General features: G+C 39.7%; 1 protein-coding gene across 4 annotated transcripts; it reads left to right on the plus strand.

Annotated features, from left to right (window-relative positions):
• The first annotated feature begins 214 nt into the window (after positions 1-214).
• On the plus strand, positions 215-26,345 carry LOC110044795 (uncharacterized). Of its 4 annotated transcripts, none has more exons than XM_089274709.1 (11): positions 215-314; positions 10,449-10,863; positions 12,703-12,940; positions 14,411-14,543; positions 16,938-17,021; positions 18,382-18,480; positions 18,761-18,848; positions 20,822-20,994; positions 21,373-21,481; positions 21,885-22,070; positions 22,652-26,345. In XM_089274709.1, the coding sequence occupies exons 2-11, from the start codon at positions 10,605-10,607 to the stop codon at positions 22,744-22,746; spliced, it is 1,464 nt and encodes a 487-aa protein (XP_089130835.1). In that variant the 5' UTR covers positions 215-314; positions 10,449-10,604; the 3' UTR covers positions 22,747-26,345. The 4 variants fall into 4 exon arrangements, with proteins under 4 accessions (XP_089130835.1, XP_089130834.1, XP_089130836.1 ...); XM_089274708.1 differs by lacking the exon at positions 215-314 and adding an exon at positions 6,270-6,704; XM_089274710.1 differs by lacking the exon at positions 215-314 and adding an exon at positions 6,749-8,387.
• Positions 26,346-26,455: the final 110 nt, after the last annotated feature.

The raw sequence follows: 26,455 nt of genomic DNA on the forward strand, positions 1-26,455 counted from the left end.
CGGTCCGCGAAAAGGGCGAGAAGTTATTTCTTTTGCCTGAGTTTTAAGCCCCACCTCCGCCCCATTCTTTGTAAAGTTCTAATAAGCTCAGCGGGGCTCCTGGACTTAAAAGTGGGATTTTATGGTATTTACTATAATTGGATAAGCAAAAAATAATTCAATGACGTGACAATGCCACGAAGTTAATTCTTTGCATGGGTATTAAGTGTCTTTCTTAATATGCCTGTTTAGCTGCATCTCGGCCCCCAGTTCGCGATGATTTATTTTCTACGAACTAAAAGATCTCGTCCATCCTGGAGATTTCCTTGGCTGGGGTAGGTACAAACCGTTAAAAAAAGTCTTAAGTACTAAATTTCTGGAAAGAGCTATACCTATGAAAAAGAGCATGAAAAGGAATTATCAACTGTAGTTTTGGAAAAGGTTAAAAAGGCCATTTCAAAGCCACGATAGAAGTTGCACGTGCAAGAAAGCGATTTAAGAAACTTTGCGCCGTATTGGAAGTCTGTTTGACATGAAATGATTATCAAGAATTTGTATGTGGTGATTACAAGAGCAGCAATTTGTTAGCCTCAGCATGATCAAACTGAGTTGCTGAGACGTTGGTTCTAATCCGGTTTACTTCTTAACATTCTTCGTCTCCCACCAATGCAGCATCGATTGCAGCATAACTTGAGTAAACGGACCCGTTAGTTTAATTAAACAATTTTCTTTGTTGACTTCGAACGCAGCCTCTGCCTTACTAACAGGATGAGAGATAAGCTTTGTTATATATAGCCCGTGTAGCACGCGGGATTCGCGAGCAAGTGATTTCCGTTGTTGTATTTCCGCGAGGAAACAGAATTTTATTTGCGCGAGAAAATGAAATGCGCGAGAGTGAATTAGCCTGTATTGATGGGATTCGCAGGCAATTCATTTTTGGTAGCGAATACGTCATTATATTTCCGCACGGAAATAAAAACTGAGTTATATCGTGGAGAAATTCGTGAGCGGCGAAGCCGACTCCTCACAAATCCCCTCACGGCTTCCCTGCTCGCGTTCCCGGCGTCTCCACCGCCGCGACAAAAACACTCACGTGGGAAATCCCTCCAGCTACGCGGGCTAATTGTATTGAAGTTTCTTAAAATTACAAAAAAATTACAAGTATCAAAAATTACAAGTATTTTCAACGTTGAGTTTATCATTTCGACTGTGAACAACAGTACCAGTCGCTGTCCTAGCCCTAGATTTCCGTCGAAGTTGCTATAAAGTTGCTCTGGTGGCTGTTCTCGGAGTACTCGTGAGTGTTTGCACAAATTCGTACTTGTTTCTGATTGCATTGGATAACAAGAAGGGAAATCTCTTCGATTAGGAAAATAAACAGGCTGAACGGGACTGATCCGCGTTTTAGATATGCGTTCTAACGTAGCTAAGCGTTTCGTTAAGTCATTCTTGTCACTTAGTAAGATATGATGTCAGGCTGCAGCTATGTAGTAATGTCCTGAAACGCTATAAAGGAAACTACCACTATCGTTGCGAAATTGCCTTCACAAGAGAACTGCAAGAGATCAAAATCGCTAAATTCAGAGTAATCCTGACAGAGAGAGTTAGTAGGTAAAAGGTCATGTTAAGGGTCAATGTCTAGTTCTCGTGCCGCACGTGAGATAGATTATTTAGCAAAATCTCATTCCCCGTCCTGACTCCCCCAACTTTCAACAAAAGGGAAAAAAACAAAAACAAACAAAAACAAAAAAAGAACAGAACAAAAAGTCACACAGACTATTTTTTTTTTTTTTTTTTCTTTTGTTTTTTTATCATTGTGTCTAGATATTCGGCATCTTGCAAGGAGAGCCTTTTCGTACGGTACATATGCTTTGTACCGAGTAAACGGATACAAAGCAAAGAAAGGTACAAAGGTAAAGGTACAAAAGTTTTTTCCGTCTCCTCTCCGCTTAAAAGAGAGATGAAAGAGGCTCTGCTCGCCAGGCAGATGCTCGGCAGCCGGGAGGTCAGTTTTTACAAAACTAGATACCCGGCAGTCTGAAATTCTTATATAGAGTTTCAACGGATTAACTCATTCAGACCTCCTTAGAACAGTTGATCTTTGTTCGGTTTAGAAATGTCAAGCTATTTCAAGTTTTGGTTTTGTAGCAGAGGACATTTTCGAGCTTGAGCATACTATAAAATCTCGAGTTTTCGACACTTCACGGGCGCTGTTGTTCAAAAAATAAGCCACCTGGCAGGGCTATTACGAACGATGTTCTTCTTAAATTTATATCTATTTTTAATTGGCCGTTGAATATCGAATAAGCTGCTTTATAGCTCTACAGCCAACAGTTCTAAGAACGTTGTATCTTGATACCTGGCAACAGGGAAGCGTTTTTTTTTTTTTTTATAAATGGATACCTGGCAGTCAGAAACTCTCAAAGAATTTCCACGGAATATCTAAACACATATAGTTCCACGGATATCTAGATAGACACAGTGTATTTAAAAACGATTGCAGTCACAACCTTTCAATTTTCTGTTTTATAGCATTTACGCCAAGAGCTAACTTTCAAAGGCCCATAGCGCGTGAATTGGACTTTGCCCTGTGGAATGAACTACAGTTTTGACCAAAACAATGGTCAATAGTGCTTTTTTACAGATTATATTTTGATATTACGTTATTTTGTTACATGCGAACACAAAAGTGCCTACAGATGGCGATTCAGCTTTTCTACAGAGACAAAACCCTGAAACCTTCTAAAATTTATCTATATTTTATCTATATTTTATCTATACTTGTTCTCCTTTTCTGACTGTAATGGCTCTGTCAATTCCAAGCCCGCCCATGCCTCCGGGCATTTGACGAGTATTTCGCAGGTTGGAGGTCCCCACCGTGGGGTACCCGAAGTAAAGAACGTACTTGTAAATTCTTTTGCTGAGATTTAACCCATTGAAAACTAGCTCGTGCCCCACCACCAGCCTCAAATCAATGTTGGTCATCCGCGTGCGAGAGAATCTACGCGAGAGCGAGTATGGTTTGGGTCGTTGGTTAAGTCAAAAGGAGCTGGAAGGTTTACTAGAAACCTTTGAAGGTAGGTCATTGACATTTTTATAAATAAAAACAGATCGTATTTTTGTTTACAGTGATAAGTCTTCTCTCAATGAGTTTTCTCTGCAACCATCGTCTTTGCGAGTTTGTTGTTGTCTTTGCGGAGATCGGTGTGCATTATTTTTGAAAATGTTTGAATCAAATTCTTATACGCTTTATAGAAAAAAAATGAGTACAGGAATAACAGTCATCATGATCAAACTTTAACAAGCTATTTACCAAATAGAATTTTTTGTCACATTATAATAGCGCTCACAAGTACACGGCAATATTGCTATGAAATATTGACGCTATCTCATGGATGAGGCATTTGCACTTTACTCAGGGCCCCACCGTGGGGGCTTTGTATGCACCAGCGTCTACCCGCTGCCCGGTGGGTCACTTGCAACCTTCCGAAAACAAAATGTCAAATGCCCGGAGGGAGTCACGGGTGGGCTTGGAATTGACAGAGACATAAAGAACTGTTGTTTTGGCTTTTACAACATATACTATGTGAAGAAAGGCTACTGTGTATTCCTTGAATTTTGCACACAGCTAGATGGGGTTAAATTCCGAAAAATCGTTTATTACAAGTGTTCAGGGTTTTCAAATGTTATATTTAGAGAAAATGTGACTATGTGCTTATTGAAAGCCACAGGAGAAAATATTTGGCTCGAGTTCTGAACGTAAGGACCCAGAACAGCGAGAGGCGTACGTCCTGACTGAGTTCCAAATATTTTCCCCACCAGCCTCACTCAGTCAATGAGCATTTTATCGTATGAACACTTTTGCTCTTTATTTGTGAGGAGCGTAGACTTTCTCTCTGTGCTTTTGGGGTAAGCTGCCAGTAACCGGCAGTAACTGAATAGTTCTGCATCGAACAGTTCGCTAGGATTGTAAAATTCGCTGTCATAATGTTCACTTTGATCATTTATTTCAAGAAATCAAAACTTTCAGAAACTAAATTCTTTCCGTAGTTGATTTTAACTCGCATCGATTATGAGAGGCCGTTCGCGTTTCTAGTAGGGCCGTCTGCAATTTTCCGGCCCTATCACTTCGATGCGTACGGCCCTCACACTGAACCTTTTTTTCTTAAGGTTTTCTGGGGAACTAGCGCGCGGGGTCGTGCTGCTCATATGATAAATCGTCATATTTAAGAGGCATACACAACCTGAAATACTTGATATAAAATAAGCTTTCTCGTAGATGGGGCCTAATTTTACCCTAGTCTCCAAGCCCCACCATGCGGTGTTTTGTATGCTCAGGCTCACCCTACCATGGGGCCTGTGCAACTTGCTGAGTTTTTATTGATAAATGTCTTGTGGGAAGGAGGGGGTTGGGGAGGGGTTGGTCAATGATCGCACTTTGATCCTTCGGAACCATTATACGGGTCTTATCTTCGTGTGCCTGTCAATGAAATAGAGTAAAGCAACTTGGAAAGCTGACATTTAGACAGTTCGCCCTTCTGCGATACACCCCCCCACCCCCTACCCCGCGCCCCCTCTTCCCTGTGTTATTGCTGGTTTTCAGTGTCACGCAATTCAAAATAGACCAAAATAAAGAATCTGGGAAATGAAAGAAGGTAAATATGCAAAGACTCTCGCCAAAATTCTGGTCACAGCAATTTTTCTTATGCGAGATACGCGGAGAAATTTTTTACCCAAAATTTATAGAGATTTGTATGGAGACGCCATGCTGGTGCCCATCCGTATGGGCACCAACATGGCGACCGGAAACTAACAGAAACATCTGTCAATGAGTTTTGCTACAAAGGCGTGAATTTATCCCTCGAGGAACTCTAAAACATTAAAATAATACTTTTTCTAAGACATGAACTGTTCAGATAGCCAAGTTCCCCGAAATAAGTCACTTTTTTAACCATCATGACAGCTCCCTAGGCCGTCATGTAAATGCCGCGTCACGTAAACGCTTAGAAATTCAAGCGTAGTGTATCACAAAACCAAGAACTCATTCGAAGGGAAAATTGGTATGAATATTAGTTTTCAGCTGCTCTTATACATCATTTAAGTAAAATCTCAGGAAGATCAATAGTTTTGTAGTTCGAATTTTAGTGACGTCATGTGAAAACCAGCTATTGGTACGAGTAGTGGAATTATTCCCTGCGAACATATGGAGTCCTGGACTATTGGTCACTATTCAGTAATGATTTCACGATAAAAGCCATCGGCAGTTACAGGCCTAGGACGATCATAAGCTAATCTTTATTGGAAATCGCTCTTATTATTCAGTTTAGTTTATCGTCCTCTCTGTCTCACGGTCTGACTAAGTCGGACGATTTTTTGGAGATACTGCTCCTATCTTCCGCGCTCCAGACTTGACAACGAAGTTCAACTATCCCACCGGTCGAAGTGAAGCGTGGCCGTGTATCGTATATAAATAAAGAAAAGGATAGATTTCTGATAAAAGTTGTTTTGTGTAAAGATATCAAGATAAGCTATTTACGATTGGAGTATCAATCCTGTGCAGTTTCAGCGTTACGTTAATTCATATTTTGTATGATTTGAAAGCATTCAAGCTATGCTGCTCTAGACGTTCTAGGCGAAAAAAAAAAAAAGAAGAAGAAATAAGACTAAGCAGAATCTTGCATGTATCCAAAATAGCGTGACCTTGCCCATTTCACGTTATCGGGTATCCTAATTATGTTTTTAATTCTAACCAACCGCGCGTACTTTGTATGGTTTTTATTAATATTTTTCCAATATGGGAGGCAGACATGCAATTAATCGCGCCAGTCGACTTCCGTGCTTTTTAATAAACTAACAAAAATAACAAACTGCCTGCGAGGACAAAATGAAATAGAGGTGTTATATCAAAAACTATACTTGCGGAAATTACATTGTTCTAAAGCGATGGAACTGTGAACCCAAACAAAAGATAACGTATTAGAAGGTAGAGAAAAGAATCTTTGGTATCATCAATCAATGATTTTCTGTTGACTTGCGGTTTCACGGGAAACAATTCTTTGACATTACAAAAAAATTCATACAAATGTTTTTATAAGTATGATTAATTTTTTTACTAAAAAGTATGCGTTTTCCTCCACTCCCCGCAGAGATTCAATAAGATAACGGTCTACTTCACTTGAATGTGTTTTTTGCCATTATTTGTTTTCAAACTTATAAACTGTAATAGAAACAGAGGCTTCAGGTTTCTGTTTTCGGCGAGTAAAAAGGATCGTGTTTAAAAGCGGATCAGCTGGTGCTAAAGTTTCTGAAAGCATTCTTCTGATTGAGGACCTATGTTTCTGCGTTTTTAATAGGTACTTTCCGCTTCCCCCTGGACTAGCTTTTTTAAAGATCTTTTTTTTTTTCTTTTTGTAATTACTAGAATACCTTGACCCGAGGGCAAAGAAGCCCGCGAACCAATGAAATATGAATAGCTTTCCAACACACTCATATGTAGTGTGTTTACTCGATTTGCATTTGAATGTTTGCTTTGACCGAGCGATAACGATTCAGAGCGACATTGAAGCTCAGAGTTCGTTTGACTTGACGCTGTGGACAAGTCTGGCGTTTCGCCGGGAGCAACAAACGTGAAGAATAAGCGAAAACAATGCTCTCCATACAAGTGTGTCACTAAAGTGCTATTATTTCCGATATTGAAAGTCACGCAGTGGATTCGAGAATTGTAGGTAAGTGGTTCAAGTGCGGTACTAAATGGTTTTGAAACCAATTGCATGCGATTGAAGGTTTTCAACGACCAAACAGCGATTTCTTTGTTCTAACAAAGAAAGGATCTGAATTTCCAATTATATTCGCCGACATTGAAATTCGCTCCACGACAAAATCTGACAATGCGCTCGCGGTCAGCGTCTAAAGTACTTTAACTACACTTGGGCAAAAATTTTCGGCGCTAACGTCGCGTCAGTAGGTTAGTTCTCCTCATATTCAACGGTGTGAAACTCTTGTCTATTTCAGTCTTCGTGTATTCGATGTCAGTCGATTTGACCGATCGATGCATACTGATGAACCCAAGGTTTGAATGATTGCCGGCCAAATCACTTCATTCGCTTTGTACTAGCAGCTTCCGAGTGACCTGTTAACTCTCTTATCAGACGTGATGTCGATCGCCTTGAGCGCTCAAAACGCTCAAGCGTCTCGACTGACATTCTTAGCTTTAAAACCTATAAAATAGGCAACAGGATTGTTTGTAGGAACAAAAGTAATACGACTTGTTTTGTATTCGCGGCAATCAAGGAGCCATGTCAAAGCTGCCACTTAATTAATTGTTTATTCATTGGCAAAAATTTTGTTTCGGTTTTTTTTTCTTTTCATCGAAGTTCCGTCAATTTTATTTGTTTATTTTCGTGACGACGAACATTAATTTTCTTTGAATTGAAAGCAGATTAGATAAAGAGCAACCAGTAACACAAGGTAAAAAGCTCAATGAACGGATCCCGACTCTTTTCGGCTAAGAGCTAGCGCTATTAAACTAGGAAAAAAGAAATTAAACTATTTTGCAGCTGACATTGAACTGACAGAGGAGAAGATCAGAACAAGTTAGACAACAAATTCATAACACACGAAAAACAAATTAAAGACAGAAAAGAATAAAAGATGACAGCCCTTGAACTGAGCTGACCGCTAGTAAACTCTTTAAAGTTTTCGTCTGTCGAAAATGTTGAAGGGGTACTGGGAAAGTGAACTGACCAGGTGTCGATTTTCTAAACCACCCTCAAAATGTGTTGAAGTTTTACAGAAAAATCCTGCCAATAGTTCCGATTTCTCGTAAGCTTTGACAAATCAGTTCAATTGTAACAGCTGCCTTATGTTTAAACTACGCACAGGAACTGAAATTAATCTTTTATGTACTGAGGCACACATATGGAATTCATCGAATTGCCCCACATAAAACATGATTGTTTTTCGGCGGGCGTAAATTAACTCAGGGAAACGCGTGAAATACTTTCTCTTAATGAAAATTCAAGATGCATGGGGTATACGGTAAAGAGTTGTTAATAAGAGCAGTTATATGGTAACGGCAAGGCAGGGTGCTCGCTTTGTAAGGAATACGTACACTTGATTATGCACGAGCTCTGCGGCCAATAGAAACGTTGCTCTTACGGCAAACATTTGTTTAAGTTCTTGTCGAACATGGCGCCGACTGTCTCCTCAAAACAGAATAAAACATGCTAAAGTCGACTGGATGTTTCTGGGTGGAGTTTAGAACTTTCTGGACAAAAAGGACAGGAGTATTTGGCGAACAGAAGTCTTTCGTCAATTTGGATAAAGCGATGGCAGAATTTAGCTACTGGAACTCCGAAGTTAGTTTTGCGTGAAAATTACTGCTTTGTGGGAGATAGAGATCTACAAAGGTGAGAATTGAATCTCCTACATGCGTCTGTAATTACCACTCAGTTTGAGGTATTTTTGACAAAAGCTTTACATCGGTAAGAGCCCTTGGAACCCAGTAGGGGCTAGAAATCCATCTTTGACACACTTCGATTTTTCAAGTAAGAGCTCCCTGTCCAAAGTCGGGCAGTCGACAGTAAACCAGCAGACTCATATTATACGCTCCAAATCCATTCTTTGTCCCGGCTGTTATTGTTCATGTATAAGCACATTTAAGAAAATCTGGTAAAGCAAAAAAGAAACAATCTTTATCTTGGTTTACATTACAATTTTAACATGTATCATTATAAAACATTACGTGAGTCATCAAGTGAAAAACTGTCTCAAACCCGGCTTTATTTTGTCACCATGCTTACTGATCTGAGCCACAACTTGAAAACTATTCAATCTTGACTCTTGTGGAATTCACATCACGAGCTTAAACGAACAAGCTAGAGTACTGAGCTAGAGAGTGCCTTTGCTGTTAACTGCATCAGAATAGTCCACTATTTATATGAGCCACGGCGGACAAGACATCATGGTTGCACAACAATGAGCCGAGTGTTCAAGGCCGACCATTTGGAAAAAATTGGGAAAGAAAGAAAGAAAGAAAGAAAGAAAGAAAGAAAGAAAGAAAGAAAGAAAGAAAGAAAGAAAGAAAGAAAGAAAGAAAGAAAGAAAGAAAAGAAAAGAAAAGAAAAGAAAAGAAACAAAATCTGCAATTGGCTGGGAAGTGCACGGGGCAGCTGAAATCGATCTAAACAAAAGAGAAAAAATTGAAAGTAAACGAAACAGTGACAAGAAGTGTTTTAATCATGCTATAATTTTTGATGGTTCTGTTTGATATTTTCTCCAATCGCGAAGCTTGTTTGATTTTTCCGAGTGCTCAGTTCGGGAAACTGGCACTTCATCAAACATGAAGAGGGAGAGAGTCCTGTTGAAATTGCTTTGGCCCCATTCATCACGGCCGGACAGAGTCAAAAGTCGTCAGAACACGCACACCGAAAAAAAAAAACAAAAGAAAAACAAAAACAAAGAATTTAGCAAGGGAAGGTTTGAATTTTAAAAGCTCAAGATTTTTTTCGAAGAGTCCTTCAGGTTTAGATATAGTGTTTCTAAAAGTATTATAATTTCGAGTGACATGGGGTGAAGTTGGTCAGTAAACAAAAATTACTAAAGAACAAACAAATAAACGAACAAACAAGCAGAAAAGAAAAAGATCTAAAAAAACAACAGCGAACGACCAAGCAAATTAAACAAACGAGTAAACAAAACCGAAAACAGACAAAATTACAGATATGCGATGCGTATCAAATTTTACCATTTATTTCATGAACTAATGATTGCAATGCATCCCATGGAAGATCATAGAATCAGTGCTACTTTTTTTCTCCTTTTCTTTTTCTTTTTCTTTTTTTTTTCTTTTTTTTCAGTTTCGCGTTCTTTGATTTTTACCATTTCGTTCATAACTGTTTCGTGCCCCACGCGTGCGCTATAAATTGGGCACTCGACGATCGCGGCGAGACACTCGCATAATTCTCCGCAAGTATTTTGTCATATTACATTAAACCGACAAATCTGGGCGACAAAGTATTGTAAACCTCTCAGGTGTTGTTTGGCGATGTGTCGTGTTCTCTCATTGGCAATTATCTATTATTATCGACAATGGATAATAATTAGCAATTAAATGAAGCCGGCTGACGTCACGCTTTGAAAGCCTTTCCTACTTGTGTTTACAGTTTTATGAAACATGTGCAATCACTTATGGAGAAACTGCGTGGCTTAGATTTCATTTCTGTTCTTGGTGGAAGCTCGCAAATATGTCAGAGGGTGTTTTGATGTCGTGACTTTGTCCACTGTTTCTCTGTGCGCACGAAACGGATAAAAGCGATGCGAAACACTGTATTGCGCTAAATGAATCGCACGTGTGGTGGAGAGCAAACCCGCTTATTGTCACAAATGTTATGCAGACTTAAAGCACTCTCAAAATTGATTTGGTGTTCTAAATCTCTTAACCTTGCTGTTAAACCTCTTGAAAACCGCAGAAATCCTTCCGTGGAGACGTTACGAATCGGCGATTAGCAACAAAGAACCCACAAAGGCTAAAAGAAAAGGTCTTCTTCGCCTCAAAGGCAGCGGCAAGGTCTGCTTCGCGCAACACAAACTGACTGTGATTTCACCTTCAAAACGTGATTTCGACGATGCTGTGCGAAAGGCTGTTGTTTCCTCTTTGGTTGGCGATTATTTGCTGCGTCGGAGGGTGGCAAGATTTTGGATCTGTAAGCCGTGTTCAGCCTTACGGGAGACCCTTGAAACTCAACAGCTTGAGAGACAGTTTACCAAATACTCAGCGTCGAGCGCGCCGGGAGTTGAGCCGACTGCGACCCCGGGGGAAGTACAGGTACAATCTTAAGCGGATAGCCATTCGAGATGCCAAGAATAGGAATGCCTTATGCCTAGGTAAGATTGATAAATGAGTTATGTTATTGTGGTGGATTTAGAGTTATTTATTTGAATTGCGCAGCTGACTCAGTACGTGCGCGCTTGCTGATCTTTCACCCGGGGTCGCATTTCAACTTTTGGATCGTTGAAAATGTCGATTGTGCATTTAATCCATTGGTTTCGGTCTTTTTTTTTTTTCTAGCATTGTTGCAATGAAAACCTCGCCTCTAGATAGTTTTGAGAACGTTTTAAAGTGAGAATGCCTCGAGGGACTGATTCTGTGTTTTTTGCGGCGGAGCAATAACAGAATATTGAATGGAAAAGTAAATTGTTTTGATCGTGAATGGCAAGTGCTTTGGGGACACCGTATCCGTGGTTTGACATCTACGCTAATGATAAAATGTATCACATTCATTGCGTGCGTTGGGTCGAGCCTATTCACAGGCATTAGCGAGCAATCTTGCGCATTCCCTGAACTAATTTGTAGATTTAACGCTTCAATGCCGTCGAGAATGTCAATCGCTTGGATTTCCAGATGACCTGTTTGTTATTTGTTAATTTATGCGTGTGCGGCGCAACTTTGAAGATGCGAAACATCCGTATGTTTTGTCTCGTTGTGCCTCGGTGTTTCTTTTCTTTAGAGGATTTGGCCAAACAATCACTTAATTTGTGCGTGGACGTATTACCAGATCACTCCTATTTCCGACACATCCTGTGTTTTCAAAACCCCATCGCCGCGAATGGCCATTGTCTCTGATTGTCTGTCGAGAAAGTTGCAAATTGTCGGAATTTGTGCTTTGATGGTTTTAAGCATTTTAAACTTGTGTTTTCAATTTGCGGCTATTTGGCTTAATGGATTTTTTACTGAACAGTCGTGTAAACAAGCTTATGTTATCATTGCAATTTTGCATATCAGTGTCTTGCCATTTGTGTGAAATTGCAGTTCAAGTGGAGAATTTTTTAGCCCCTTTTTGTGAGTAGGGCTGGTTAAATCGTTTATTACAGACAACCAGTCATTATTAAAACAGCTTGAAAAGTCGTGGATTTGTTTGTGGGTCATATATTCAAATCTGGAAATTCAGTCAGCTTTTTTGATGCCAGAAGGTTGCCAGACTGCTGACCGATGTTGACAAGATATTGCTGATTCAATTTACTTGCAATTATCAGGACATACTTGAAACCCTACAGCTAAATTAACAGCTTATAGTATGGTTGTGGTTGCGGCAAAATTATTAGCAGGATTAGCAAAATTTTGAAAGCAACAAAATGTTTTGCCTAATGTGATTTTTATTTTATTTTTTTCCCAGACACCTGTCTCCGTAGCATTAAATGATCCTTTGATGTAAAATTATACATGGACATTTGAGGCTGAAGGGAATTATCCGTTTTTACCACAACAATTTAAGGCTGTATAACAGGGACTTTATAATACTTCAGTATGTTTGAAACGCAAAATGACGAAATGATGAAATGGGACTACGAGTAAGAGCTAATATGGGGTATGGGTGTCTGTAAGGGTCAACCCTTATGAATACTGATAGCTAACCACTGTAGAGTCAGGGTATTTAGACTAACCTGAGCACTGTTAAGGCTAACTGGAGGGCTATTTAGGCTAACCATAAAGCCATTTTGCCATTTTGTGTTTCAAACACACCCACTTCAATATATGCAGAAAGTTTGTGAAAGTACAGTTTGTATACAGATACATATGGAATACTCCTTTTTTCGGGTAAATTTTGAGGTGCAAGTACATGAAAAGCCATTTGGATTGATAATAAGCCAGCTAATAATTTTTCTCTTGGCTACATCCCTGTGTATTGACCAGGTGAGTGTAATATCGACCATTGTTCATTTCAGATGGTTCAGAAGCTGTATTTTACCTGAGTCGTAGGCCAGATTCTAAGCACTGGGTTGTACAGTTGCAAGCAGGAGGGTCATGTGGGACATACGACTCGTGCCTAGATAGATCTAAAGGTCCCTTGGGCTCTTCGAAAAACTACAGTGATTTCCTTACAGGCACATTTGTAGCCTCTGATGACCCAGCTGAGAATCCTATGTTTTCTTCATGGAACAAAGTATTTGTGCCATATTGCAGGTACGGTGAATTAGAGAGACAGTCAGTGTAAAACACAGACTGACAAACTCACATGCAGACTGCAGACTTTTTGAGTGTACATGGTGTTATTTTCAATATCAAGTCCTGATCGTAGACAGGATTATTCAAACTAATAGCAGTGAAAGTTGGGTCTGCTAAATCTGCGAGCCAGCGAGCCATGCGAGCCACGGTGTGAGCCATGCGAGTCATGCAAGTCATGTGAGTCATGCGAGTCATGCGAGTCATGCAAGTCATGCGAGCCATTTTTGCGAGTATTTTTTTTTCAGTTGGTCTGGGAGGTCGTCGACTTTTCACCAAGAAACATAGATCTTGCGCCCGACTATCACTAAACTATCACGTTAAACCGTCCGCCCACCATCTTGGAAGCGGAAGTGACCCTGGGGATGAGTACAACCTCGCTCCCAGGGTACTCTCTCTTTCCCTGGGAAATTAATTTTAAATTTAGCTACAAAAGTGCTTACAATTGAAATATTCCCAAAAGAAAATCCTAATCTCGCTTCGGTTACCAGAACTATTGCTGGTGCGGCAAATATGAAAAATGCGCTAAACATCTGTACATCATGCCAAGTCTTGCGTCATAGTAATGGCTGCCCTGAGCGTGATGAATTTTTTTCTTTGTTTCACATTTTTGTTTTTTGGAGAAAATTTTGTCTATTCAAATCGCCCTGGATCCACAAAAAATAAAAACAATGCGTCAAAAATTTATTAAGGTCCAAGACTAAAGTAAAGAAAATTTTCTGAGAGAAACGTACGGCTCCACCGCCCCACCGCTACTCGAATTGGTAGGTGAATGGTATCCATTGGCACCTGTCATTCATTGATATCCACATTGAAAATCATTCAAGAAAAAAGAGAACAGTACTTCAGGGCAACTCCGTGTTATCAAAACTTTGTTGGTTGGCTGACTGCTGCATGTGGTCGTCTCTTCCCTTAGAATTTAATATTGCACGAATTTAATATTGCGATCTTATTCATTTTGTTCCATTGCTCTTTTTCTTGTTCTCATGTAAATATAAATGTAACAAATAAAAAATCTTAACACATGGCATGGCTTGCATGGCTCGCACTGGCTCGCCCTTTGGCTCGCATGGCTCGCTGGCTCACAGGTTTATAAAACTCGTGAAAGTCTGCACTCTGGTTAGCCTGAATATCACCCAGGTTAGCCTAAATGACACTCCATTTAGCCTGTTTACAGTAGCTCTCAATGATGGAAATGGTAACACATGTCTACAGTCTGCAGTCTGCATTTTCCCATCAGTCTTTTTTTATTTCCAGTCTGCAGTCTGCAGTCCACAGTCTAGGTTTTACACTGACTGATTAGAGTGCACGTGAGGCCAAGGGTGAGGAATAGCTCAAAATGATGATTACTCTGATATCAATGGTTCTTGTTGGTGTATGTATAAGGTAGAAGAATTAAATGTCTAAAGAATGGTCTTCCTGGTTTTTCAGTGGAGACGTGTTTGTTGGTAGAAAAGGAAAGGACAAGAATCCACACAACATGAATATGTTTGGACATTTTATAGTCAAAGCTGTATTTTTACAGCTCATTGAAGACTACAAGATAGACAGCTCAGACACCAAGGTACAGTTAGAGTTTTATAATAGTGATACAACTGCGATAATTTTCTTCCCGTGCTTTTCGTTTGCCTTTGGACTTGATCCACTGTTAACAGCTTGATTCATGATGCATGTACAAATGTACATTGGTAGCTAATGAAATATCCATGAGTGACTCAAAAGTAGTTATGTGTAACGCGGGTATGAGCTTATAATTATGTATACTCAACCCACATGTTGCTGTTAATTGTTTATATAACAGAGGAAATTGTAGTATTATTGTGATAGGTATAATAACAAAATTAAACCACACTCTCAGTTTGGACTGAATATACATGCATATCAGCTTAAAGTCCTGACAACTTTGTCAGTGGCAAATTCCAGACAGAAAATACTTACTTACGCAAAGTACATTGTAGCTATCCAGGATCCTACCACAAATTCTTATTTCTGTCAGGATCTTGGAGTGGGTGGCAGTTTTTCTGTTTGCATTCTGCCTGGGGAAAAAAATGCCAGTGATCCTGGCGAGAATCACTCAGAAAATGCAGCCCATGCTGTGATCCAACCAAGAAAAAAAATTCTTCTTGTTGAATCCTGAAAAGAATTCCATCGAGAAAGAAAATCTTGGAAAGAAAATCTCGTAAGTGTTTGTGACAAGAAACAATTCTTGCCTGGAAAGTAAATTCTTGCCTGGAAAGTCCTCAAAGAAGTTGTAAATTTTAAAACAAAAATCTTGTGGTAGTGAGTTATTCCTATAATGTGTTGAAAGAAGCTGCATATACTGCATGGCTGTCCATGGGAGCCCCCTGCCACTTAACCCTTTACCCCCTTAGGCGAACGGCAGTTTTTCCCAAATCGCCAAATAAAGACACTCAACCTGTGTACAATATGCCATTTGAAAGCCACTAATCAGCTTATTTAAGAATTGCCATCAGCAGCCTTGAAGGAGGTAGACATTTTGAGAGAAATTGCTTTAAAATGGGACAATAAACATTTTCAAAAATGTATCAATCTTCCACTATATTAGCTATACCCCTAAACTATAGCTTATTTAGCAGCTCTTAGTACATAGCTTGATATGAAACAAGTCTTGCATTCCATTTGCATCCCAAAAAAGGAACTAAAAACTTCTGGGGGTGGTCAACCATGTCTGGGATGGGAGGGGGTCAAAATTTTATGACTTCAATGAGTAGATCTTCACAAGACAATTTTCATGGCAAAAATTCATAGAAATCTATCAAATATTCACAAAGTTATGACCTTGTGTGCCAATTTGCACTCTTAGGGGGTAAAGGGTTAAATTGACAAAATTTATTCTGATCAGTTATTTGAAATTCTGCTTCAAAATATTGAATTAGGTAAGGGCCAATATTCTTTTACTGGGGTTCAAGCAAGCTGATAAGAGATTTATTATACAACTTTATTACTATAATGAAAAAGAATCAGCAGAATCGTTAACAAAACCATACTTTGCAAATTTAGGATGAGTAGTAAAGCAGTCTGATTAACTGAGGCTAGTTATTGGATGTTCTCATTAGACTTGCCATAAGGTAACATCATGAGTTTCAGGGTAGAATAGCTAAGCGAATGAAGCTAGCTGCGAGCGAGGTCTACTTGTCTCTTTTGAAGAGTTTTCATTTGTGTTTCGTGCCAGTGAGGAGTGGCAAGACTTGCAACTGGTGTGTCAGATTACCTTTGCGAATCTTTGACTTGAATTGAGGATGCAACTGTTGTTCTGAACAACCTCCTATGTTAGACTTTGAAATGTCACGGGAATTTAAAGTTCAAGACCTGATCTTTCATGAGGACCATGAGCAAAAGCAGCGGAACCATTTGCACCAAGACAACGACATTGCTATTGTAGATATTCTCTCAATTTAAACAATCAAAGCATGTGGAGCCAGCTCTAAAGTCAAGCTTTTTGGCGCAGAAACAAACTTATCTCTTCTATCTTGTGCTGTTAGTCATGCAATATAGTAATAGAATAACCCATTGCCTGTAAGGCTTCTTAATCGCTTTTAATTGTATTAAATTCAACTGCAAGTCACATTTCATTGACAGTGCTGTCCCCAAGGGATATTCATGGCATCTCTGATTGGTCGAAGCACAGTGACCCATTTTTGGATTGCTGAAATTGCCGGCAATCAAGTACATGTATGAAAAGTCCTTTGTCCAGTGGGTAATGAATAAACAAGGTGAAAGACTTCTCTGAGAGTCTATGCTTTAATCTGCTAAATACATGTGTAATAAAACAGGGGACATACATGTGGTACCACCGTATACAGGTATTGCATGCTGTTCTAAAAATGACTGGTACATTTCATGCCTGGTATGGCTGTGACTAACAAGGTAAGGCGAATGAAACATGGACTCTTTTCTCACATACCATTGATGTTCTTGGTCATGACTGTTCCCACAGATTCTGTTTGGTGGAGCATCTTCTGGTGGGCTGGGCATGTTGGCAAATATTGACTTTATTCAAGAGCTTGTAAAACATGCTGAGGTATGAAAGCAAAGTTATCTGATATTATTATATGGCTTGTGTTTGTAGCTGATATAACACAAGCTCTAATTGGCTAACGCTAAAGCAAAGCAAAAAGCCATATACTTGTAACAAACAACTTATTAACCTTGAACTTTAAACCTTTGAACCTTAAGAGCCTAGAACACTACTACAGGAAAAATGAATCTACAGTTAAGTCGGTCAGTCAGTCAGTCAGTCAGTCAGTCTGTCAGTCAATCAATCAGTCAATCAAGCAATCAATCAATCAATCAATCAATCAATCAATCAATTAATAGTAGCAAACAAAAAATCAGAAAAAATAAATAATAAATGAATGGAATGTATTGCTGTTATTAACTACTTATTAACTGAGAGGAGGTCTTTAGGGGAAAATCTCAAACTGGGACCTTGTTGTATTGACCAAGCAATAGCGAGGTCAATATGGCTAGGCAGAGGTTTGAGATTTTCCCATAAAGGCCTCCTCTTGGTTAATAGGTACTCAATAACAGCAATACAGTCAATTTTTTTCTGATTTTATGTTTGCTACTATTAATAGCTTGATTGATTGACTTAAATGAAGATTATTTTTTCCTGTACCATGTACTTAGTAGTGTTCTAGGCTCTCAGGTTATAGTGGTATAGAAAAAAAGATGCACGTGACTCCCTGTATATCATTGCCTATTATTTTCCTTTACATAGTAAATGGTTTGAACCCAGAAGTATCAGTAGTTCGTATAGTGTGATTGTCCGGGTGAAGGTAGTTCTGAAAAGAACTGTTGTTGGTGACTAACTTTTTGACAGCCTGAGCAGAAATCATCTTCAGGGTCAAGTGAACAGTGTTTTTCAGTCGATGTCGACTGACAAACACTATTCACTTGACTGTGAAGATGACTTCCGCTCATGTTGTCGAAACGTCAGTCACCAACAACAGTTCTTTTCAGAACTACCCTCACCCGGACGATCACACTGTATATGAACTATTTTTCTTTAATTTGAAAATTTATTGTGTCCATTAGTTGAGATAGATAGCTTTATCGAGTAACATCATTGTAGCCCTCGAAGTGGCTGAATTGTGACATGCTTTACAACTCCTTATTTAAGTTATATACTTTACAACTCGTCAATTATGCTATTAACTGAGCCATAAAACAGTTCCCATTCCATTGTTCGGTAAACAGGTGACAAAATTAAACTACAGAGGGTGGGGGAGACATTTAAAGCATTTGATACATCACTTTTAACCTCCCTTCCCTCTCTTCTCTAAAAGAAGAAAGAAATAAAAGAAAATCAAAAATGAAAACATCAGTGAGTAGTGAGACCTCATGTGGCTCCAGCATTGATCGTGTGAATTCTATTACAGATTCGAGGATATAACGATGGTGGATGGTTTACTTTGTATCCTAACTTTGGTGAAACAGCTAACGCAGGGCCGCCATATTTCTTTAAAGTATTAAGCTACGTAAGTACCGCATGGATGTCACATACATGTAACGGTTGATTTTAAAAAGGAACTACAGCAGAATTATAATTCTTTTGATCAATCGTTTAAACTGTTAAGCAATCCCTCTGTTGGAAAGTTGTAAATAAATGCTAATACCAGTTGCCTGCTTGAAGTCCAAGGTTGACATTCAGGCTAGGGCTCAGGGTGACATGATATGAAGAGAATTATAAATGACAAGTTTTTGTTCTTTAGCAGTTAAATGCAAGTTAAAGTTGACCAAGGCTCGTTTGTTTTGTAGATGTTTCATGAGTTGTGGGATGGATTTGTTGATGAATCATGTCGGGCAAACATGCCCAAGGCAGAAGCTTGTCTGTATGGAGAATTAGGTATCAAACCTCTCTTGTAAGCACTCTGATTTTCTTTTTGTGTACAACAGAAATTATTGGCTTACAGTACAATTCCCCTAGTTAGACCAAGGCCCCACAGGGTATTGTTGAAAGTGGGGTGGCGTAACCTTCAGAACTTTCCCCAAGGAGGAAAATCTTGAGGACAAGTAATTCGCAGAAATATTCGTAGAATTCCAAATGCCTGTAGCACTGATAGAACTGGGTGATTTGAAGGACATTATTTTTGCTCTTGTATACATGTACATAAATGCTTAGTGTAACTTCAAATGGGAGGTAGATCCCCCATTTTGGGCCACAAAAACGCTGAAAAACGGCAATATACTGCGGGTAGGGTAAATGCACGCTTTTCCTCAGTAATGATTTGATCATAAGCTTATGTTTTGCGACCATTCGCCATTCTACAGTCAGCTTGAATCCATAGAAGAAGAATGCAATTTTTCAGGCTTTACTCTGTTTTCCGAACAAAACAAACCAAAACATACTGTAGAAAAATACAAGCTTCAAGGTATGTCAGCTTAATGACCTTGCCTTATGGTTTCAGCTCGCTTAAATCAAGTCTGTCTGCCCACTGTAAGTCTGCATCTTACCTGGCCTGAATACCCATTCTGAAGATTCATTGTTTGCATAACTACTCAGTTTTTTAAAGCAGCTTTGATATCCCCTTAACTATGCAACAAACAATTCTAAACGCTCTTCGCGCCACGCAAAATTGCTTTCGTAGAATGCTTCTTCCTTTACCCTCCTTCGAATACGCTTCCCTTCGAGTAGAGATTTGGCGGGAAACGCAATCCGCGGGCGGGAATGGCGGGGAAAAAAAAAACCCGTTTACCACATTCGTCCTTAGGCCCTCGCCTTTCCTGACTGGTGATGTAAACAGTTCCGAAAATATTGCCATATCGTTTCCTTTTCGAAGAACAACGTTTACGTGTTGCGTTCCTTTTCTTGCATGCAGCCTTCCTAAATGTAAACTCTTTTCGCTCGATCGTGAATGTTTTTGTCAAGAAAACATGGTAAAAACCAGTGACACTTTCGGAAATACTTACATAACAAGTTAACCAAGTTAGACATTTCGAATTCGTCACATTTTGTGACTTTTTATACTCTAAATTAACAAAGGTTAACGCGTCTCCAGTTTGCTTGCGGTTAGCTCTACTCAAGTTTGCTTGCGGTTAGTTCCACCCCAATTTGCTTGCGGCTAGTTCCACTCGGATTTGCTTGCGGTTAGCTTTCAGTTTGTGGTTTGGGTGACACTGTTTTACATATAAATTTAATTTGGACTTGTATTACGTATAATTAAAAGCTTCGGGTGCTTGCAGCAAGCGCTCCGATGTTGTAATCAGTGGCGGAACCAGACTTTGAGCTAGCGGGGGTGGTGGTGGGGTTGCTTGCCGTGCCGGCTTTTCTTCCTTCTGCGATTTTTCTCTTTTTTTGTTACCCAAAATAAAGGGGAGGGGCCGGGCCCCGGGGCCCCTCCCCTAGATCCGCCTTTGGTAGTGCACGAATAAGTGAAAGTATCTAATCCTCTGACATATTCGCGGTGTCTGCATACCAAATTTCTTTCTTCCTCTTTACTTGAAGATTAAAAAAAAAAACAACAGCAACCAAGGGCGCGTTTCTTGAAGAAAATCCAAGATTGGATTCTTAAATCCGAAAACGGATTTTGCGTTTCTTTACTAAACAGATCAATCCAAGATCTCTCGGATCATGGTGCGTCAAAGGAACCGAAGAATCCACTCTGGGCAAGGGTTCTTCGGTTCCTTTGACGCACAACGATCCGAGAGATCTTGGATTGATCTGTTTAGTAAAGAATTCGGATTTAAGAATCCAATCTTGGATTTTCTTAAAGAAACGCACCCCAAGTGTCGAGTAACCTTCATGTAAAAATAAGTAAGTGTGAAAATTCGTTCCATTCATTGAGAACTAAAGTCTTCCGATCCTTTGCTTCCGTGTAGTTTTCAAACACCTGTCTGCCCCAGTGTACGTGTTTGTGGCCCAGTGGGACTCGTACCAATTACAAGAACTTGTCCATTCCAAATTTCCCACAATGAGACTTCCACCAGAACTACCGAGTGAAGCTGAATACCTGGGCAAGTTTGGGAAGAACACGCACAGGTCGCTGAGACGGGTAGGTAGTTACTTAGTTTGTTTCGGTTGGAGTGGGAAAATGAAAATGGGTTGCCTTGCCTTGGGTGTGAAGCGATGGTGATGTCTACCTTACCATCGCGCGTGCGTTTGCAGTGACCGTAGTCAGAGATAGGAAACTCCCGACCGCGCTAAGAACCAATCAGATAATGTAACATTCGTTACCGTGCCCTTTTGGGAAAAAGAGAAATGTAGATACGGTGTCGTTCGTCGTCTAAGTTGCCAAACGCTGACATCAGCCCAGCCCCAAAGACCGGCTATACACGAGGCAATCACTCGGGATCCTGGAGAAGACTCGACCCCAGCCTTTTCTCTCGTCAACCACATGTGTCACTAACTTTAATTTCTTGTCACGCTGTAGGTTATCAACAGCCAGAAGGATGGTGTTTTTTCACCCGCCTGTTTCATGCACGCATTCTCTAGCGACAATCTTACTAACACGGACCAGACATTGAGTTGTGAAATAGGAGGTAAGTTACGGACTGGGTAATAAGTAAAGCAACATCGTCAAGGCTGGCAAACCTACTACACATAATTGAATTAGCTACAGAAGTTGCTGATCTCGTTCATGCTACCTTTGGTAGTATGCTCTCCCAGTGTTTTGCCAGGTTCTCGAAATAAGCAGGGCTTACAAAGGACCGCAGTGAAAAGTAAAGAGTGCAGGTTGATAAAGCCAGTGTTTTAGCTAAGAACCCATCTCACGGGGTAGTTCTGTTCTGCTCCCCCTCTCCAACCCCTTATTTTGTATTGTAAGGGAAATAAAGCGACAGAATACGGAAACGGATATTTGATCGTCATTTCAAGGTCGCAGAGACTGGTAAAAGAGAAAGGTATTCTTTCTTTAATCATTCAACACTTTTCAACTCGTTGTAGGAAAGACACCGTACAAAGCCTTTTCAGAATGGTTTATCAGCAATGGCACACGTGGGACCTATGTAGAGGAGCCGCTGGACAAACCAGAATGCAACCCGTCTTGTTGTTCAAAGCTTTGCTTAAAGTGCCGCAAACCTAAACCCACTGTAGCATACGATGAAACCACAGATATCATTATTGGAAATAGTAAGTGGTCGTCGACTTAGAACAATTGCAGGCCATGTTCCTTTTCTTCAATGTTGGGTATTGTCGTACAACGGAAGCGTTTTTCGCTAGTTCTTGAGCGTAACCGAACACAGTCTGGTTGAGAAAATACCTACTACGTAACAAGTCGAAGGTTTACTCTCCAGGTGTACTGCCTGATTTTCTCGTTTTTCGTTGAACTGTTTCCTTTGATTGTCTTCTCTTTTTCTGTTTTTATCATGTAACAACGACACTTTATTGTACTGATTATCAACTTTGTCACGGAATGAAAACACTCTACATCGTCCTTCTAAACTTCTCGAAGATGTCTTCTGATAAAGAACTACCATTTCTTTTCTTTTCTTTTCTTTTCTTTTCTTTTCTTCAGTATAAGGAATATGTCCAGGTTCTTAGTTACACAGCTCAATTCAGTTTTTCCATCGATTACTTAATGGTCTTAGTTATTTTTCTCGCAACAACCGCCCATTTGACGATCTGGAATAAACAGACACTTCATGGGTAGCAGATATTCCAAGTTAATACTAAATACCTTTCTAACTGGTGTGTTTTACCTTTGATCTTAGGTGCAGTTCGTTGGCAGCAACCAACTCTCATAACATGGGCTTTGGCTTTTTTAGTTTACTTCTTCGTCTTCTGGAAAGACGTAGTTCTTTTGTAAGGCCCCATTATAAAGCCTGTTCCATGGAATTCTGAAGTTCCACGCAGGCCCATGGTGACCTGGGGCATTCTGCGACGAGATTTACGCTTTTGGCTGTTAAAAAATTGTGCTTTTAAGAATCTAACCCAGATTTGAGATATGATGCATTTGTATCTCGCCATAGTGGCCAGAAATGCTTATCCTCGATCGAGAATATAACTATACCAGATTAAAATCAACCAGTTACGAGTAGAAGTAGACGACCCTGTCCGTGATGAAGATCATCATCGCAGACACAAAAGTTAGCTTGAAAAAATCGGAATGCATACGTTACAGTTCTCCTAATATACTCGCGTTTTCTAAAACCTTTATCACGCATCACACTTAGTATTTCCAGTGATGTCACGCTGCTTTTGTTATTTTTCGCTCCAATTATTTTTGAATGACCTTCTAACGTTACTGCTGGATAATCCGGCACAGAGTTTATTTTTTATTAGGGTTATTGTTTTATATCATGTGCATAGAAATACTTCACATCAGTGTATATAATCGCAGTCTAGTCCTGTACTCAGATCTCCTCACTGCGCAGGAGGTCTGAGTACGAGACCAACGTCAACCAAGTTTAAATTTGCGATCAGGCGATTTTATTTGTCACGGAGATAGGACAGCCGCAAAAAAAAAAAAAAAAAGAAAAAAAGTAATGATAAGAACGCCAAGGTCTGATCGTAGGCACAGTTAATAGAGGGGGAAGGTTATGAGACCAACAACGTTCTTTGTTGTATGTTTTTTGTTCCATTTTTTGGGTGTAGCCGTGCACAAAACTCGATGGTTGTTCACTTCTGACCGAGGAACTAACCAATAGGAACGTTTTGGTTACATAATTCATATATAGTATATGAACGCAAAACACGGTCGTGGGCCTTCCGGCATAAATCTTTTTTTCTTTTTCTTTCTTCTTCTTCTTCTTTCTTTCTTTCTTTCTTTTTTTTTTTTTTTTTTTTTTTCAGCATAAATCTTGGTATCTTTGTTTCCCCCTATGTTTGCCGGGCCTCATGACAGTCCCTATCTATTAACTATGTCGCAGGTTAGAAATGTGTCACGCAATCTTTCCTCGTTGGAATGAAGTATTACGCACGCGTGGCAAGCGAGGAAGGCTCTGTGAGATGCTGAAGACGATGGAGTAGAAAAAAGAAGAGACAATTTTTATAAGGCCATGTAACTGCCTTAAAAAATCCTAAAACTGTATTAGGTGTATAGGAGATTTCCGCGTCATATTGATGCTTATTTCAACGAAATAAATTCATTGTAAAATAGAATTATTTACATGCTAGGAGCAGAGGTCATTAGTAAGTCTTTTGTTAATGAAAAATAAATGAGTAAAAATATACATAAAACTGTGCTTGCTTGCTCAAGATCCAGTTCATAAGATGACCGCATGCTTGGTAATCTAATACAAAGTTTCTGCAAATAATGGACGATTTGATCGATTGAGGCCTTGAGTCTTGAGCATTGCCTGACTATGTTGTAGATCGGCGGAAGCTTGGAATAAAAAACAGAAATACTGTAGCTCAAGGCTTCAATCGAATCGTTCATTTAATTAACATGCTACTGAAGGACAACCTGAAACGTTTTCTAGACTTAGTTTGGTAAATTGAATTCCTTTGCCTGTTTTCTTCGTTTCGGCCATAGACACGTCATAAAAAGAACTTGGCCAGCAACGCGATCAAGGTAGTTAGGGAGGCTGATAACCAAAAACAACCTATTACATTGCTTTATTGATAACAAGTAAATTATTGTCGATAGGCACGCCAAAACCTGCAACGTATTACGTAATCAGTGTAAAGAAAGTAAACCAGCGCACTACATATAACTGCACTACTATAGCAACCATCATCAATTATCATCATCCTGCTGCTGTCTTCTTCGCTTCCATGCACCAGTTCTTGACTCTGATTGGTTCTTTCTCCTGGTACCTCACGTGACCAGAGTTTGAGGCATGCAATATTGTGTACTGGGGCCTGTTTCTCGAAAGACCCGGTAAGTTATCGGGCCCGGTATTTGCGGGAGCTTTCGAGAAACAGGCCCCAGGACTGCTATTAACAACAGGGGCAACAATTTTCAGCGTTAGTGTACTAATCGTAAATGTTGTTCACGAATTATGGACAGTCGCATTGATAATACGACCCATTGGCCTTATCCTAGACTGTTCACAACCTCTCCATTTTTCAACGCACGCAAAAGAAAGAGCAAACGAAGTGATGGCGAGTCCGAAAGCACGAGAGGTGGGGGCGGGGTAGCAAGCCAAACGAAGAATCCTTTGAGGTGAAAATAGACCAGTCCACAGCAACATTGTTATTTTCTTTGAATGTTGAGCTTTAAGTGAGGTTCGCAGAGCTCGAGTTACCAAATAAAAACGGTCAACAGCAATTGCCGCCAAGATCGAAACTGACTAAAAGACTAGTAGAATATACGTGCCCGATACAAAGAACATATATGCAATATGACCCACAATTTCTTTTGAAGTCTTAACTACAATCTATCGTTGGTTCTGGAACATGTAGGGTGCAGTAAGTAGACTTCTACTATCAATGAAAGGCAAACCAGGTGATCAGAACATGCTTGCCAGTTAATATCAGATAATTGGTAGTGTTATTCATGGAGTTAACTGTTCGTATAATGTGAATGATTGCTGAGTTACCGAATAGAGACGCAAGGAATATTAGAAGTATATGACGTAGGCAAAATTTATCAGTCTTGCAAATGTATTTCACCAAAGGAAGTTTGTCTTGTTTTCTGCAGAGGATAAATATAAACGTAACATTACTTTCTATCTATCGACTTTTCCGAGTTGTTTACCCATAGAATATGGTGGTATACTGATTTTAATGAGTTTGTTCTCAAGGAAGGGGTGACCTCTTGTTTTCATCGTGAAGCGAACATTATCTCTGAACACTCACTATCGTTGATCCCCCATCTTGGATTTTAGGGGGTTTTTTTTTTGCAAAGCGCAAGTGAACCACCAAAATGGCTCAAAAATAGTCTTGAACCTCTTTTAAGAAATCCAAAGTTATCTAAAAAAAGAAAAATGTAAAAGGTACTACTATAAACAGGAAAATACAATACAAATTTCGATCAGTCGTGTTAGGTATTGCCAGCTGAACCATCTGTCCAGCTACCTTCGGTCTGAACATCAACGCAGACGCCAGGGACTTAGCTAGGGGGAGAGGGGGGGGGGTACTAGGGTGCCCGTGACCACCCATTTTGTAAGCCTTTTTAAAGCAAACAACCCGCAACAAGTGGCGAAGACGACATGACAATCGGGTGAGTACCCTCACTTTGACCCTGTGTGACCCCGTACGTCCCCCTTTGAAAACAAAAGCACGAGGGATGCTTTGGCTGACTTTCCTTAATGAATTAATTCATGGCTTGCGTGCTTAATCTGAACAAAACAAAGAGAAGCTTAAGAAAATTTCTGCAAAAAAATTCATTACGGATCATAACACTGGTTGCAGAATATTCATTTACATCAAAATCTTCTCTTTGTCAGGTTTCTCAATAATCTGCCGGACACGATTGATCGTCGCAGTTATGCACACAACTTAAGCTGTTGTGAAATTAAAGCCTGAAAAAAAAAAAAAAGAAAGAAAAATTAGGCTTGAACGGGATCCCATTCCCAAGTTCTTTTCGCTTTTAGTGCCTCGAATCTTCTACAGGTTTCTCTTTTTAATTA

The sequence above is a fragment of the Orbicella faveolata genome, unplaced genomic scaffold (genome assembly GCF_042242905.1).
Source record: "Orbicella faveolata isolate gen_17 unplaced genomic scaffold, um_ofav_v1 contig_36, whole genome shotgun sequence".
NCBI lineage: Eukaryota > Metazoa > Cnidaria > Anthozoa > Scleractinia > Merulinidae > Orbicella > Orbicella faveolata.